Source organism: Vespa velutina, chromosome 4 (genome assembly GCF_912470025.1).
Source record: "Vespa velutina chromosome 4, iVesVel2.1, whole genome shotgun sequence".
Taxonomy (NCBI): domain Eukaryota; kingdom Metazoa; phylum Arthropoda; class Insecta; order Hymenoptera; family Vespidae; genus Vespa; species Vespa velutina.
In genome coordinates this window covers 5512466-5529965 of record NC_062191.1, presented here as the reverse complement: position 1 = coordinate 5529965, position 17500 = coordinate 5512466, and the positions used below count along the sequence as shown (strand labels likewise).

At 29.7% G+C, this 17500-nt stretch overlaps 2 protein-coding genes across 11 annotated transcripts in view; both read left to right on the top strand.

The window, feature by feature from the left end:
• The window catches only part of LOC124948600 (mannosyl-oligosaccharide 1,2-alpha-mannosidase IA), a 318288-nt gene extending 312664 nt beyond the window's left edge, over positions 1-5624 (top strand). For all 7 annotated transcript variants that reach the window (XM_047492426.1, XM_047492431.1, XM_047492433.1 and 4 more), the window contains 4 exons: positions 2934-3158; positions 3249-3454; positions 3770-3964; positions 5182-5624. In XM_047492426.1, coding sequence (XP_047348382.1) covers positions 2934-3158; positions 3249-3454; positions 3770-3964; positions 5182-5304 — 749 coding nt within the window. In that variant the 3' untranslated portion in view covers positions 5305-5624. The remainder of the gene's footprint in view (positions 1-2933; positions 3159-3248; positions 3455-3769; positions 3965-5181) is intronic.
• Positions 5625-10740: 5116 nt separating this feature from the next.
• The window catches only part of LOC124948390 (xaa-Pro aminopeptidase 1), a 37919-nt gene continuing 31159 nt past the window's right edge, over positions 10741-17500 (top strand). For 2 of the 4 annotated variants that reach the window (XM_047491938.1, XM_047491939.1), the window contains exons 1-2: positions 10742-13165; positions 13412-13514. In XM_047491938.1, coding sequence (XP_047347894.1) covers positions 13160-13165; positions 13412-13514 — 109 coding nt within the window. In that variant the 5' untranslated portion in view covers positions 10742-13159. Of the gene's footprint in view, positions 13166-13411; positions 13515-17500 lie in introns of all 4 variants that reach the window. The other 2 variants (XM_047491936.1, XM_047491937.1) reach the window with 2 other exon arrangements.

Here is a 17500-nt window from a genome sequence, read left to right as displayed (position 1 = left end):
TTTTCGTAAACGCGATCGAAATTTTTTGTTTTGTTTTGCATATTTTTTTTTTTTTTACTTTCGATCGTTCAACGAACGTTCGTGAAAAAGTTTTAATAAAATTTATTTTTTTTCTCTTCTTTTTTTTTTTTTCTTTCTTAACTATCTCTTTCTCTTTCTCTTTTTCTTCTTCTTTTCAACTATTCGTGGTTAGTTCTCAAATATTACGCCATTTCGACGAAGTTGAATATCGCATTTATCAAAAGCAACCACTCCTGTACCCCCTACACCACCACCCCCCCCTCATCATCCATCCACCATTCTTGTTCTTTTTCATTCCTTCTCTTAAGAACAGTAAGAATTCCTATTTTTCTTTCTACTTTGGTAACATCGTACGTTGGCCTTTCTCAACGATTTCCTCGAACTAACATAGATCACTCTTAAAAGACTTTTTTTTCCTTTTTCTCTTTTTTTTTTTTTTTCTTTTCTTTTTTTTTCTTTTTTTTTTTCTTCATAGATATTTGCGCGACTCAGGTATGCAGGTACGTGGCGCCAACCACCTATTTGATTTCTCTTTCGAACGACGACGTTATTTTATTAACGACTCTTTAATGATTTCCAACGAAAAATTATTTCTAAAAAAAAAAAAAAAAGAAAAAAAAAAGGAAAAAAAAAAAAAAAAAAAAAAAAATCGTAATTTGATCCTTTCTTAGAGCAACATATTTCCGTGATCATTTTATTTCAAAATAATTGAAACAAATGACAAAAGATCATTTTTCTTTCTTTCAAGCATTTATTTTTTCATTCTTTCTTCCTTTTATCTTCTTTTTTTTTTCTTTTTACTTTCTTTCTTCTGTTTTTTTTTTCTTTTTCTTTTTCTTTTTTTTTTTTGAGAATTCAAAATACGTCGCAACATTTGCGCGGGAAAAAGTTTATTTCTAAGGTTAAAAGGAAAGGAAACGTCTTTTGCGGTTAGCAAAGTTGTACTCGACTTTGGCGTTTTTCCAAACCAATGTACATTTTTCACCAACCCATGCTCTCCGAGAATTTCATTTGAATTCGTTACTCGACCACTCGAAAAGTACTACGAACACGTTGAAGTTTTTTCTTTCGTTTTGCCACGTATTACTCGTAAATGTTATTCGAGAAATATGATATTTAATGATGTAATTAATAGGATTTTCAATCTTTGCTGAAAGTTCTAATTTCTCTCTCTCTCTCTCTCTCTCTCTCTCACTCTCTTTCCCTTTCTCTCTCTCTTTCTCACTCTCTTTCTCTCTTTCTGTCTCTCTCTTTTTCAACTTAAATCAAGCGAATTTCCAAAACAAGTACGATAAAACATTTACATTGAATTTTATTTTACATAAATACGACGAGAATTCATCAACCATAAAACTTCTATTCAACGGCGAATCGTATCTATCGTTTTTTTTTTTTTTTTTTTTTTTTTTTTTTTTTTTTTTTTTTTTTTTTTTTTTTTTTTTTTTTTTTTTTTTTTTTTTAATAAGAATACTATTTTTCTCTTTTTTTTTTCTCTCCTTTTTTTTTTTTTTTTTTTTTAACTATTTCTGTCAATTACAAAAATTTATTACAATAATACATGGTTACTCGTCATATCAGCCGTTTATTTTGAAAGTGGCCTAACTCCATTTGTCAATTTTTTCCGGTTGCTATAATTACATGTATAACTTTATCTTATTTATCAGTAAAGCATTTCAGGTTGCTTATATTCCGAGCAAATACGATAATTCTTGACAAATAAGTTTCCAGAGTTAGTTCAATAATTTAACCGTTTATTTTGAAAGACAAATTACAATAGCAAAATTCAAGGACATAATTGACCTATTACGATATATACTATCGGAACATCATGATTTCTTCAAATCCCTTTCACACACACAAAATCTAGATGAGTAGTAAATTGTTTTGTAATACATTTATGTTCGTAATTTTGTACATTATGTAGTTAAAAAATATTTTGAATCGCATAAATTATGTTTTTGAAGTGTTTAAAAAATATGTAAAATAAATTGAGTATTGTTTTTTTCAATTTGAAGCATCTTAAATTATGTTGATTGGACTTGGGCACCTTCAAATTTTATAATGAATCTGACTGTTAATTTTGAAAGTGGCCTAACTCCATTGTTGATAAGAAAACGCATATTATTCACTTAATAATTGCCACTATTTTAATAGAAACTATAAATTTAACACCCTTAGATATACTTAAGTAGTATGACTCATTAGTATCCTGTACGTATATTTTTAAATTCATTGAAACACAAACCCTTAAATATCTCGATTTGAAGATAAATGGAGTTAGGCCACTTTCAAAATAAATGGCTCATATAATTATATAGTTTATACCTACATATATATATATGTATATTGACATATATATATATATATGTAAATTATCGTCTGTGCCTTATATATAAATCTATTTTTTAATCAGAACGAGGAGAAAAAAAAGCACAAATTAAAAAATAAATATTTGTCTTCGATTACAATTTGTTTCGTTAATCGAACCGTTCTCTAACGAATTCTCATTATGGAAACTAGAAAAAATAACAAAAAAAAAAAAAAAAGAACAAAAAAAAGGAATAAAGTTAGAGAATTCTGTTGAACTACCCATAGCTGTTGATGGAGCATATAAAAAGTAATGTTATGGGTAGTTCTATAAATGCAAATTTCGATCACTCGTAAGTACGTACGAGTAAAAGAGGACATAGTTTTCTCTGGAAATGGAATCTCGTGCTTTCTATAAAACGATTCAAATGGTTTGAACATCAAATCTCGTGTGATTCATTTATGATATATTTGATATCTTCTTAAAAAGGATTATATATATATACATATATATATATATATATATATATATATATATATATAGCTTGTAATAAAATAGGACAAAATTTTTCTATCCCGTTAAAATTCATTCGATATAATTTCAGATCACATGTCACTCGGAGGATTAGGTGACAGTTTCTACGAGTATCTGTTAAAGGCTTGGATCCAATCAGGAAAGGAGGACAGAGAAGCACGTGAAATGTATGACGAAGCAATCGCAGCTATCAGCGAGCACATGATCAAGACATCACCCGGTAAACTGCTCTATGTATCGGATTTGAAATATGACAGGCCTGAACACAAAATGGGTCACTTGGCCTGTTTCGCTGGTGAGTGAAATTTTATTTCTTTTTCTTATTATTTTTTATTCACTTTATGTAGAATTTTAACAAAATTCTCATTATGTATATACATGATAGGTGGTATGTTCGCATTGGGTGCTAGAACCTTAGAAAACGAAGTGTCGGATAAATACATGAGTATAGCCGCAGGCTTGACCAACACCTGTCACGAGTCCTACGACAGGAGTGTGACTAAACTCGGTCCGGAAGCTTTTCATTTTATCGAAGGAAACGAGGCGAGAAGCTTGAAAACCGGCGAGAAATATTATATCCTTCGACCTGAGGTGAGTGCATTTCTTTAATAAAAAAAAAAATAAATAAATAAATAAAAATAATAATAATAATGAAAGAAACAAATAAAGTCAAGCATTCGATTGAATTTTTTATCGATCTCGTTCGTCTCGTGTTCCGAGAAAACGAAGGTTTAAAAGTGCTGCGGAACTTTCGTTCAAACTTTTGTAAACCTGTAAACGCCTCACACGTGTTGTTGTCGGCAAACATTCGAATAAAATATTCCTCCTTCATCTCCTCTTCCCTCTCCTCTATCTTCCCTCTTCCTCCCATCACCATTGCATCCCATGCTTTTTCCTTCTTTTCAGACATTCGAGTCGTATTTCGTGATGTGGCGGCTTACAAAGGATCCGAAATATCGCGAATGGGGCTGGGAAGCCGTCCAAGCACTGGAAAAACATTGTCGAGTCCCAGGAGGATTCACGGGACTCCACAATGTTTACTTAGCCAACTCACCGAAGGATGACGTTCAACAGAGTTACTTCTTCGCCGAAACCCTAAAGGTACTGCAATAGGAGTGGGGGGAGAAAATGAAAAAGAAAAAAAAGGACTTTTCAATCGATTAAAAAACAAAATTCAAATTTAAATACTTTGAGATCATTATTTTACACTTCGACTCTCGACAATATCTCGTTGAAATTTCCATTTCTTTTTCTTTTCTTTTCATTTTTTTTTCTTTTCTTTTTTTTTCGTTCATTTTTTTTTCCATCGCTCACAACTTTCGAAAGAAGAATACGTAATATTTTTTAATCTTAACTCCATGTTTAAAAGCTACATTAATTATTTCTTTATACGTGAAACGTTTTTAAAGGGATTTTCTTGCCACATAATCTTTACGATATTGCTTCTCTTTCTTTCCTCCCCTCTGTCTTATTCGAGGTTGATTATTTAAAATCGCAGAAATTTTTTATAGACCGACTTTTTCGGTCCGATTGAACGATATCTCGATTAAAAATTCCTTCTGTTAGTTTTACGATCGAGATAACGTACGATCGCTAAGAAAGAAATTTGGTAAAAGAGAAATTGCCAAAAGGAAAAAGAGGGAGAGAGAGAGAGAGAGAGTCGTGCCAATGGTGGCCACTTTTATCCCTGCTATCTCGTTAAAGATTAAGGCCCGGTATAAAGACGAACTTTTTTCTTTTTTTCTTTTTTCTCTTTTTTTTTTCTTTTTTTTTTTCTTTTTTTTTTTTTTTTTTTATTCCCTTTCTTATAGATATTTCCGAAGCCGGCTGCCGGTAAAAGCCAACTATAATCGGTAACAGCTGAAGGTGACGTTCGTAAAAGCCCTCCTATAATATATATAATGTATATAGGTATATATATATATATATATATATATATATATATATATATATATATATATATATATATATAGAGGGAGAGAGAGAGAGAGTTTATACGTCACACTCGATCGGCCAAGATAACTCGTAACTCGTAAAGAACTTTTTTCTCAATACTTTTAATTTAATCGAACGAAATTGCTCTCTTCGTATCAAGTGCTCTTTAAATTCGTTTGAAAGAATAAAATGAATAAAGTAAAAAAAGAAAATATAATTTAATTCTTATTAAAATACGGTCCATATCGATCCATTCAAATATGTGTATATATATATATATATATATATAAAGGTATCATAATCCGTTGTAAACAAATGATTTCTTGGTTGTTATTTCTTTTGTAATTAATTTTTTTTGTATTTTTTTTTTTTATCTGTTACAGTACCTCTATCTTTTATTCAGCGACGACGATCTCATTAATCTAAACGATTGGGTGTTCAACTCCGAGGCTCACGTGCTTCCAATCAGAGGAAATCCTCTCTATCGCCCAGCTCCCTCCATATAAACTCGAATCTCAACTTCATTCGAAGATGACGACGTATCGCGATCGATGATTCATTCTGCAGTGAAACATAAAATGCAGAAGGAAAAAAAGAAAGAAAAGAAGAACAAGAAAAAGAGAGACTCAATTCGACAATGGAAGAAGAGCGCTAGCTCATCTTTACGTTTTCGAGATGAAAATTATCGTGTGATGATCGGTCGCTGATTACTACAAGAGGAGTAGAGAAGTGCGAGTTATATAAACATACATACATACACAAACACTCGATATTATTGAATATATATATATATATATATATATATATATATATATATATATATATATGTATACAATAATTAACAAATATTTTAGCTAAATGAAAAGACGAAAGAAGAGAGAGAGAGAGAGAGAGAGAGAGAGAGAGAGAGAGAGAGAGAGAGAGAGATCGAAATGTACGTATGCGTGTGACAGAGATAGAGAGAGAAAAAAAATTAATAACAAAGCGAACGTTATTTAAAAAATTCACGTTTGTAAATAGCATAAAGAACATGTGCAAGTGAGAGAGTGAGAGAGTGAGAGAGAGAGAGAGAGAGGGAGAGAATGGTATTATTATCGAAAGAAAGAGAGAGGCAGACGAACGGACATACAGACAGACAGGCAAACACGTGTTTTATTTCTGTCTCTTTAATAATAGAGAAAAGAAAAAAAAAAAAAAAAGAAAATGATGACTCTATCACGATATCACGTGTCATTACGACAAAATACTACTACTATTTACTATTCATGAAAAATTTCACGATTAACTTGAAATATTCGAATAGATGGACGACATCGCAAATAACTTATACCATACATTATGTACATACACGACTATGTACATTTAATGTGTTTTACTGCGCGCGCAAAAAAGAAAAAAAAAAAAGAAAGAAAATAAAACAAATAAATAAATAAAAAACAAAAGGTCAAATTATTTTTCAAATACCATCGAACTATTCGAATATTTAAAGTGATAATTTCAGATATCGTCTATGAGAATAAATCGATTTTGATCGGATATGATCATCTTTTTCTAAATTGGTTGAAATTATACAATATGTAATAACAAATATCTAATATCAAACACAAGTGGCTAATTGAACGTACGGTAAAATCAATGACGAATTGGAAAAATCACTTGTTTTTTTTTTTTTTTTTTTTCCTTCCACGGACTACTTTGAACGATGAATCTAACGATTTATAAAAAACTTAGAAGACAACCAAAAAAAAAATAAAAAAATAAAAAAAGAAGAAGAAGAAGGAGTAAATAAGAAGAAGAAGAAGAAGAAGAAATACTCGTCAGCCAATCAAAACTAGATAGCAAATGTCACCTCGTACATTTTTCTATCATTGAAAATCACGTTTTTTAATCTTCGTTTGATAATAGTAATAATAATGATGATGATGATGATGATGATGATGATGATAATAATAATAATAATAATATGATAATGATAATATAATAATAATGATAATATCCGAATCAACAAAGTCATCTCGTCGTACCTCATATCCTCTCGCGTGGAGATTCTCTCCTCTCCATTTTTCTGAGGACTTTGACGTATGAGTGCCGTGTTAGCTTTCTTCTCTTTTTTCATCTATTTTTTTTTTTTCTTCTTTTTTCTTTAGTTCTTTTCTATAAAATCAAACCAAGCGAGAAAGAAAAAAAAAACAAAGAGATAGAGAGAGAGAGAGAGAGAGAGAGGGAAAGAATGTTTGTGCGTGTCTGTGTTGTATTTGCTTTAAAGTGCGAGTGAGAAATCTGACAAGAAGAGTTGGGATGAAACGATTAAAAAACAAAATGAGACACCTAAAACAATAAAAAAAAAAAAAAAAAAAAAAAAAAAAAAAAAAAAAAGGAAAGAAAGAAAAAGGAAAAGGAAAATAAAAATAAAAAGAAATAAGTAAGAAGAAAAAACTGATAAATAAAACAAATCGTAGCCTCTTTAACAATAATAGCGACAAATAGTTTGTTTGCCCTTAATGAAAATATAAGTGTGTATATAAATGACGAAAGCAAAGAAATAAAAGAAAAAGGACAAAAAGGAAAAAAAGAACGTCATATTCTGTAACGGAATGGTTATTAGTTTAATCGATCGTAGATAAATTACGCTATTTGTTATGTATAGTATTTGCAATGAAAGAAATATTCAAGATGGTAGTTAAGAGGTGGGGGTAGCAGGGGAAAGGTGGAAGGGAGGGGAAGGGAGGAAGTGAGACATGCGTACGTTGAAGTCAACTATAAGGATAATTATTATTAACGTCATCTAGTAAATATTATAAACAAATATTGTCGAGTATATATATATATATATATATATATATATATATATATATATCGATCTGCTAATCGATCTTTGCGAAAGATTCAGATTAGATTATATACTCGAATGTTTTTATTTTCTTTCTACTTTTTTTTTGTTTTTTTCTTTTTTCTTCTTCTTTTGTCTTTTTTTTTTCTCCTAGCTTCACGACGTGTCTTCGCCAACTTGAAATAAATAATATGTTTGACGACGATGACGACGACGACGACGACGACGACGACGACGACGTCGACGACGACGACAAAACGACGACGAAAAGATAGAAAGAAAGAAAGAAAGAAAGAAAGAAAAAATGAATGAATAAAAGAAAGAAACAAAAACAAAAAGAAAAAGAGATAAATATTCTTACGATTGAAAGAAACTTCGATACAATCAATTAAAACGGCCGGAAAGTTACTTAATGTACACACACACACGGATTATATAACTAGTAGCTTTTTACGCTGGGTTGACGTTTGAAAAAAAAAAAAAAAGAATAGAGAGAGAGAGAGAGAGAAAAGAAATATCTAATCCTTTCAAACGTTATCTCAAAGAGTGACTGGTTCATACTCACGCGCATACTCACGAAAAAAAAACAAAAAAAAAAAAAACAAAAAAAAAGAAAAAAAAACAAATAAATAAAAGTGATACTCACTTGCTATGCATGAAAGGACGAAATAAGAGATAAATAAATAAATAAAAAAGAAAGAAGGAAGGAAATGCTAGACGGCTGAAAATGAAGAAGAGGGATTGAAGGAATAAGAAGAAGAATAAGTAGAAGGGAAGTATTAAAAGAAAGAAAATAAATGATAAAAGTATCATTAGATGACGTAAGCGAGATCTTTGGAAGCAAGACGAGGTGAAGTTACCTCGCTACCCGTAGATAAAGAGAGACTAATATTTCTAATAAAATCTCATTCATCATTTTTATTACATCGGTCGTCGTGCTTCCAAATGATTCGTTTGCCAAATAAATAAATGAATAAAAGGTAGAAAGAAAAAAAAAAAGGAAAAGAAAGGAAAGGAGAAAGAAGCGAATGCCGTCAATATAAAAAGTCCTGATGCTGTATGTATGTACGTGCGTATGTGTGTCTTATGTAACAATAGTCGTAAACAACGTTAGCGGCTAATAAATGATAAGAGAGAGAGATAGAGAGAAAAGAAAAAGGATTACGTTAAAACGACGATAGTAATAACAATTAGCCTATACATACCACCTGTGAATAGATATTTAATAATTTATTGTTAACTAGAGTATTTTTTCGTTTGTTCTTTTTTTTTTTTTTTTTGTATTTTTTTTTGTATTTTTTTTTCTCCTTGAGAAGGATTTCATTACACAGCGGGGTTTTGGGTACAATAATCATTTTCTTATGCCGGAAGAAAATACAAAAAAAAAAAAAAAAAAAAAAAAAAAAAAAAAAAAAAAAAAGAAATGGGGGAAAAAGAAAGAAGAACTGTTTCATACGTTGCGCTCAACTATAACCGCGAAATAATTTTTGTCAGGCATTAAGAAATTGAATTGGCATTGAGAATCATAATGAGATTCATTGATGTTATTTGACGTTTCTTTGAAACTCTAAGATTCTCGGCCCGTTCTTTTCGAGCGTTGAGCGATCAAATCGCCAATTGTAAAAGAAAAACCGTACGTTACATGTATATTTATATATATAAATAAATACACAAATACATACACACATACACACCTTACGCGTAACATACATTATATATTTATATATATTTATATAATATATATATATATATGTATATATAAATATATATTTATATAATATATATATATATACATATATATAAATATATATTTATATAATATATATATGTATACATAAATATATATATACATATATATATATATATATATATATATATATATATATATATTTAACGTTGAAAAGAAACACAATATTGTAAAAGAACTTTCGTCAGACGGGAAAGAGCTATATACTTGTAAATATAACATTACAAACGTACAGAACTCGATTCACCGAAAATAAAAAAGGGGGTTTTACTTTATCAGCTTTATGTGATTATTACTTGATCAGTGAAATAAATAAATAAGTATTGATAATAATCTTATGGTATTGAATTCCAATCACCATTTATATATTCCACATAGTTTTATAAGAAAATTACTGTATATATAAGAGGTATATGTACAATACAATGGGAGAAGACAAAAATTCCTAAGTGAACTATATATTATAATTACAAGTTGAGCATGTGACATAAATTGAAGGAAAAAAAAAAGAATAAAACCAAAAATTAATTAGCTTAAAACTAGTCACGAAAGAAAACGTATATCCAAATTGATATTTGAAATTACTTGGGAATATTTGATCCACCCTGTAGAAAATCAAGAGTAAATACGTAGATACATACACGCATCGTCATCATCATCATCATCATCATCATCAACAACATCAGGTAAATATACAAGTATGACCTTCCTATAAATGCATGTTGTTAATATACGCTACAGTGGACGTAATAGAGCGAAGTAATTAATACCGGTCTGGTTCAATATTGATAGAGAAACTCGCGGAAAGTCCAGAGCCAAAGAGTAAAATCCCTGAGGCTAGTGCTTGTTCAAAATCGTTCCGGTGAGTCTGTCGTTAGCAAATCCCATAGCAACTAGAGAAAGAGAGAGAGAAAAAGGGAGAAGAGAGAGAGAGACAGTATATGTTTATTCTGTTACTATAAAATAAATCTTGCAAACGTCATCGTATTTTCTCGATAAAACCTTAATAAATATCAATTTATCCTCAATTTTATTTTTCTTTATTTCTTCTTTTTTTTTATAAAGTAATCTTTTTACATAAAATCATTGAACGAAATTTGTTAATGAATGAGAAAGAGAGAGAGAGAGAGAGAGAGAGAGAGAGAGAGAGAGAAAGAGAGACAAAGAAATTTAACGAATTTTATGTTTCGATGAATCATAGAGAAACCTTACCTAATATTTGTTCAAGGAAATTTTCGTTGAATTTAACTAGAATACGTGGAGTATTATTTTACACGAGATAAGTTTCATATATATATACATATATATATATATATATATATATATATATATATATATATATATATATATATATATATACGAAGAGAATTATGGCGGTCCTGAAAGGATCCAAGTATCCAAGTAAATCCAGCAGAACGAGTAATACTTTCCGTTTCGCTAACGAGCGATTAGAGTATAATTCACAATAGGATTTAATCGAGTAATGCGACGCGAAACAGAGTACGAGGTTAATTACTAACGGCTCGCCGAGCGATTGGCATCATCGTTTATGGCTTTCGAAGCCAACAGTTATCTCTTTGATTCAAACACACATACACCAAATCCTCCTAATGGTCCTACCATTAGACGTGGGTTAATGACCAATTGCAGAAAGGATTGTCCTCTGTGTTTGACACAATATACGTATACATATATATACAAGTATACATACATACATATATATATATATATATATATATATATACATATAATATATATCTGTTTGTATGTATGTGTTTCCATTACTATAGAATAATTGATGTAGAATAATCATTGTTAGTCATGTTATGAATTTGATCGAAGATAAGGGATTTTAAATTTACAAAAGACATCAAAATCAGATTGTTACAACGTAATATCTATATAATTTCACTGGATTAATATCAAGATGCGTATTAATTTGAATTGAAAGATATATTGGCCGTATTAATCGAATTAATCTCCTAGAAAAGATTTAACTGAAAAAGTGTTCTATTAGCTTTAAGATAATTTGGATGATAAGTGGGCATGTAGTAGATTCTAATAATAAAACGTATTAATAAAAGTCTGTGAGCTCTCCCCTCGAGGTCATATACAATGTTATCAGGAATTAGCACTGCTAACTTCGACAAGGACGTCGACAAGAATTAATAAAAACGATTATCGAGTTCTTGGAAACCAACGAAAAAAAAGGAAAAAAAAAAAGAAGAAAAAAAAAGAAAGCAGAAAAAAGGAAGCAAAAAAATTACACCTGATTTCCGATCAAACGACTTTTATGTCTATCTTTTTATCCTCTCTATCTTTATCCCTCTCTCTCTCTCTCTCTCTCTCTCTCTCTCTCTCTCTCTATTTCTCTCTCTTTTCCTCTCCCTCATTCATTCCTCCTGTCAAAGGAATTGATTAATGGACCGAACCGATTTCCAGCAGGAGTACACGAAGTCTGTTTTTCCTCTCTCTCTCTCTCTCTCTCTCTCTCTCTCTCTCTCTCTCTCTCTCTCTCTCTCTCTCTCTCTCTCTCTCTCCTCTCGCACACATGCATACATACACACACATACACATTAGTCTTCTTATACCTCTCAAAGTAACGACACCGTTTATACCGTCACGATTTTGGTCTCTAGCACTAAGTTCGTATGTATGTATGTATGTATGTATGTATGCATGTATGTATGTATGTATGTATGTACAAAAATATCAACGATCCTCCTCCGTGAACGCGAAGAGGATACGAAAAAAGAGAGGGTAAAATCGTTGGAGGAGTTTTACTGGCTTGGGACGGTAACGGGAAAAGAGAAAGATTACAAGTAGGTGGAAGAGGATGAGGATGAGAATGATGATGAGGAGGAGGAGGAGGAGGAGCAGGAGAAGCAGCAGGAGGAAGAGGAGGAGGAGGGGAAAGCAGTAGCACTCTTCTCTCTGTCCTCGCGCTTGAGAGAACGAACGAATAGAAGAGGCAAGCAGTCGTTATACTCGGGTCTTTCGTGACAGGCTAACTTTTCGGATATGTTCGATATTACATATGTAATTTTTGTTTGAACGATATATAATAATATAAAATTATTTAATCGATAATTAATTATTTATAAAATTTCGTCATGGTGATAGAGATCAATCATAAGAAGAAGTATTATCGTTCGATTCGTTCATTTGTATAATAATAATAAAAAAAAAAAAAAGGAATGAAAATGAATTGCCAATAAAAATTTAATGCTCTTATCGTAAAATTAATATTTGTATATTTGGTAAAGAGAACGACAGAGAGAGAGAGAGAGAGAGAGAGAGAGAGAGAAAAGAAGATAATCTATTTTTTATGAAGAATACAAATATCAAAAGTGAAAAGAATACGATAATCAAGAAGAGTTTACATTATTCGTTTGTTCAGATCGATCTAGTAAAACATCCCATTGGTAAACGTGAGGATTTCAACCCTTAGAAAAAAGTGAAGGATAAAAGCAAGAGGGGAAAGTAAATTTAAAAAGGGAAAGAGGAGGAGGAGTGGATATAGCGTATATAAAAAGAGTAGGATTTTCATTTGGAAAGGTCGAGGTAAATATTGACACCTGCTGACACAGCTGGTCGGACTTTTGTGTCCAGGTATAAAGTAAACGAAGGGTGGAAAAAAGGTGACAGTATACGACGAGCCACGTGCCGATCGAACAGGATCATTCGACCTCCCCCACCAGCTACGATAACAACGTCAACCTTCGACCAACAACGAGTTTACGTCTACGAGTTTGAATTATTACTATCTCGGATCTGTGTTATCATGACGGTGTTTTGTTTAATTATTATTAGTGATTATAATAAGTGAATCTTTCTTCTTTCGCCTTTTTTGTTTGTTTGTTTGTTTTTTTCTTTTGTTTATTTTCTTCCTAGTTTCTTTCTTTTTTTCTTTTTTTCTTTGATCTCTTTGGTCTCATTTCCATTTCTTTCCCTTGTTTCTTCTTCCTTCATTTTCTTTCCTTTTTGTTTTTTTTTTATTTTTTTTTTTTTTTTGATCTTTGTTCTTTTTTCAAAGAAGTCAGGAAAATCGATCTGCAAAATTTCTAAACATTTTTATACACGGATTCTAATCGTCATGAAGATAATACTGATAACTATCTTACTGGGTTGTAGCTTCGGTAAGTGTCCTCCTTTTTTTTTTTTGTTTTCTTCTTCTTTAGAATAATTAATCTAGTATTAATTTTTATATTTAATTATAATTAATTAACGAAAAATTAAATAGAGAGAGAGATACCACTTTTTTTTATCTCTCCTATTCCTTTCCTTTTCTTTCCTTTCATTTCACTCGAATCCATTCTAGAAATAAAGCAGTTTTTATTTTTCACGATTTAAGAAGAACTTAACACATTTCAAAAAGGTACCCCAAAAATATTTCCTCGTAAATCATCGTATTAATTACTGCCAAGCTAAATTTAGCTTCCAATTAAAATCTCCCTGGTGGTGGTGGGTACGGTAGCTGCGTGTGTGTTTTTTTTTTTTTCGTTTATAGAAAGAAAAAAAAAAGGAAAGAAAACAAAACAAAATGCAAAATAAAAAAAAAAAAGAAAAAAGAAATTTACAGAAAAAAGAAAGAGAGAGAAAAAAAAGGGAGAGGAAGGACGAACGGAACGTCGTTAACGAGAAAGGCGCTTTGAAATCTTTCATAATTAACGATGCTTTCCGTTTTCCATCGGTACTTTTTATTTAGAAACGAAATTTGCGTTTCGCCCTGTTTGCCGTTGAAGAAAATTGTTTTTTGATAAAAATAAAAAAAAGAAAAAGAAATAAAAACAAAAAAAAATTTCATAGCAAAAATAAATATACATGACATTTTTTTGTTCTTTTTTTTTTTTTTTTTTTTTTTTTTTAATATCTTTCTCTTGAAAAATACTTTTCGTTTGCGCTTTGCTCGATAATAATAATAATAATAATAATAATAATAATAATAATAATAATAATAATAATAATAATAATAATAATAATAATAATATATAATAATAAAAAAAATTGTCGGACAGATAAATTTATAAATCTATCTAGACAAGAAGATAAAAGATAAACGATTACCTGTCATCCTGCAAAGGACGATATATCCAAATGTCAAAGACAAAAATTGATTAAAACCTTGCCAATCCGATATCGAACTATTACAAAGATTAAACGATTCGATTCGCCAAATGGAAGTTTCTGTCTCTGTATCAAACGAACAATCAAAAAAATTCTTCATATCTTTGAAACAATTCTCTTTCAATTTTTTAATCACAAGTACAATTTTTATATATATATATAAATACAATTTATATTATATATATATATATCACTTTTTTAACAGAGCAATTAGAATCATAATAAAAATCGCAATTTTTATTAAATAGATTTATTCAGTAGAAATATAAACATACATATACATATACGTATATATATATATATATATATATATATATATATATATATATATATATATATATATATATATATACGTATCTATACACGTATAGATTTTTTCATTAATTTACCAAATATTTACAATAATTTTTTAGATAATTAATATTTATTTTATTGAGCACTTCTTTTTATTGAGTAAAAAAAATAGAAATATTCAATCAATAAAAAAAAAATTGCGTTCCTTATTTTTTCCTTTTATTCTTTTTTCAAAAATTTATTAATTCTATTAGTAATATAGACACATACGCAAACGTATCTATGCAAATACATACATATATCAAAAGAGAATATCGATATAAAAGATTCTATTTGGAAGCGAAAAGTGATTGAGAATACGTTTGAGTTTATTGGCACACGATCGACGGAAACGGAAGTCCATGCTCTCTCGCAAAAATAAACAGAAGTGGTCGATGCGCGGGCTCGATGAAGTTTCACGATTCGTGGCTCGTTTCGAGCGTAAACGAAAGAGGGGAAAAAAAAGAAATTGGCGCGGAAAATCAAACGGTTGGTAAACGTGGTCGATAAAATCCGTTCGGTAACGTAAACGATTTCTCTCTCTCTCTTTCTCTTTCTCTCCTTCTCTCTGTCTTCTTTTTTTTAGCAATACGATAGCAGTAACGAATGAGTGAGTGAGTGAGTGAAAGAGAGACAGAGAGAAAGAGAGAGAGAAGGAACAAATCAAAAGAGGATTTATTTACGACCTAGCGTTCTCGAGAGAAAAAGAGAGAGAGAGAAGAAGAGAAAAAAAATATTTTCGTATACTCACGCGCTATTTGAAAAATTGATCAGAGCGTTTTAATAGTCGGTTGCTTAAATCGTTGCTGTTTCTCATCGATCATGATCATTCATGAGTAATGAAAAATTTTATCCCTCATCTAACTCTTTTGGCAGTGATTCTTGTTTAACCGGTCCAAAAAAAAAAAAAGAAAAAAAAAATGAAAAATGCCGAATTTCGAGCGAATTTTATCAATATCAGATATTAAAATTAAATTATTTTATGTGTCATTCGCAATCTTAAAGACGCGTACTCGTATTATACGTTGATCAATTAATTTTTCATCTCATTAGAATTATGCGAATTATTTCAAAACGAAATTTTCTTTGGAAGGAAAAAAAATTCGATTTCCTTGAAATTTATTTGTCATTTCGTTTTGATAAAATTATGATAACAGGTATAAAAAATATGTACCGTACATATATAAGTGCATACGTACGAGTACATACGTACAATACATATATATATATATATATATATATATATATATATATATATATATATAAATAAACATATATGTATATATGTATATACATATATATTTTAAAGAGAACACTTCAAAATATACAACGCAACTTCACATTCGATTTGACCATTAACCGGAAGTTATTACCGAGTTAAGTTCAATGTTACATCCTCCGTTACGGTTACGGCCTGATATCTCCTCTCTTCCTGCAGCTCTCGGTCGTGTTGATGAATCGCTACGACGAGATTGTTGCTATTTTGCAGCCTCCATATTCGTTTAACGACCAATACCCACCTATGTTCTCTTACATAACTTTTATTTTTAAATGGGGAGAAACGAAGGAAAAGAGAAATTTAAACAAGAAATAAAATCAAATCAAGTCGAATCAAATTAAATCAAAACAATAAAAAAACATTTATTTATTTATAGAATATAAGTCTGAAAATAAAGTTTCGTTAAGTAGGAAAAGAAAAAAGAAAAATAAAAGGAAACAATTAATATTATATTTCAACAAGTAAATATTTCAAATCGATAACTATTTATATTTTATAAAGGCTGAAGAAACATTTCTTAGGATGAGTTTTAAAAACGGAACGTGACAATATCCTAATTCCATGAATATACATCTCTTTTTTTTTTCTTTCTTTCTTTTTTCTCTCTCTCTCTCTCTCTCTCTCTCTTTCTTTCTCCTCGATTCATCCACTTTTCCAAGATAGCTGAGTCATTTTGTATCTTCAAATACGAATTCTATGAATTCCCTAATTCCATACTTCATAGTATATTAATGGCTTTACCTTATATATAATTCTTTTGCTATGTATTAATAACTATCCCGATCAAGTTCTCGTTAAATATTTACACATATAGATCACTTTATTGATCTTACATAAGCAATAAAAGAAAAAAAAAAATCTTTTTAATGAACAATGAAAGCGTCCGGAGTGTTAAATAAAAATTAATTGTAAGTCTTTTTTCATTTTATTTTTTTCCGTTTCTTTTTTTTTTTTTTTTTTTTTTTTTTTTTTTTACTGAAAAAAAAAACATACGATAATACGTATAATAATAAGTATACGAAAAAGTATACGATAATACATATAATAATCTTTTCGTATCTTTCATATTTTTCCTTTCTTTTTATTATCATTATTATTATTATTATTATTATTATTATTATTATTATTATTATTATTATTATCATTATTATTATTATCATTATCTTAAATAGAAATTTATCTTCATTAAAACATTTTCCTTTCGATAAAATATAAAACCTCGTCCGAAATATAAAGTTAATTTAAATTATAATTTATATTTCACTTTTCCTAACACATTTCATTCCGACGAATTTAGCATTGTTGATATTCCTGTTGAAATACATTTCTCAACGTAAACAAAGGAGTTATAGTATCACGAATTACATAGACTACGTAAGTAGTGCA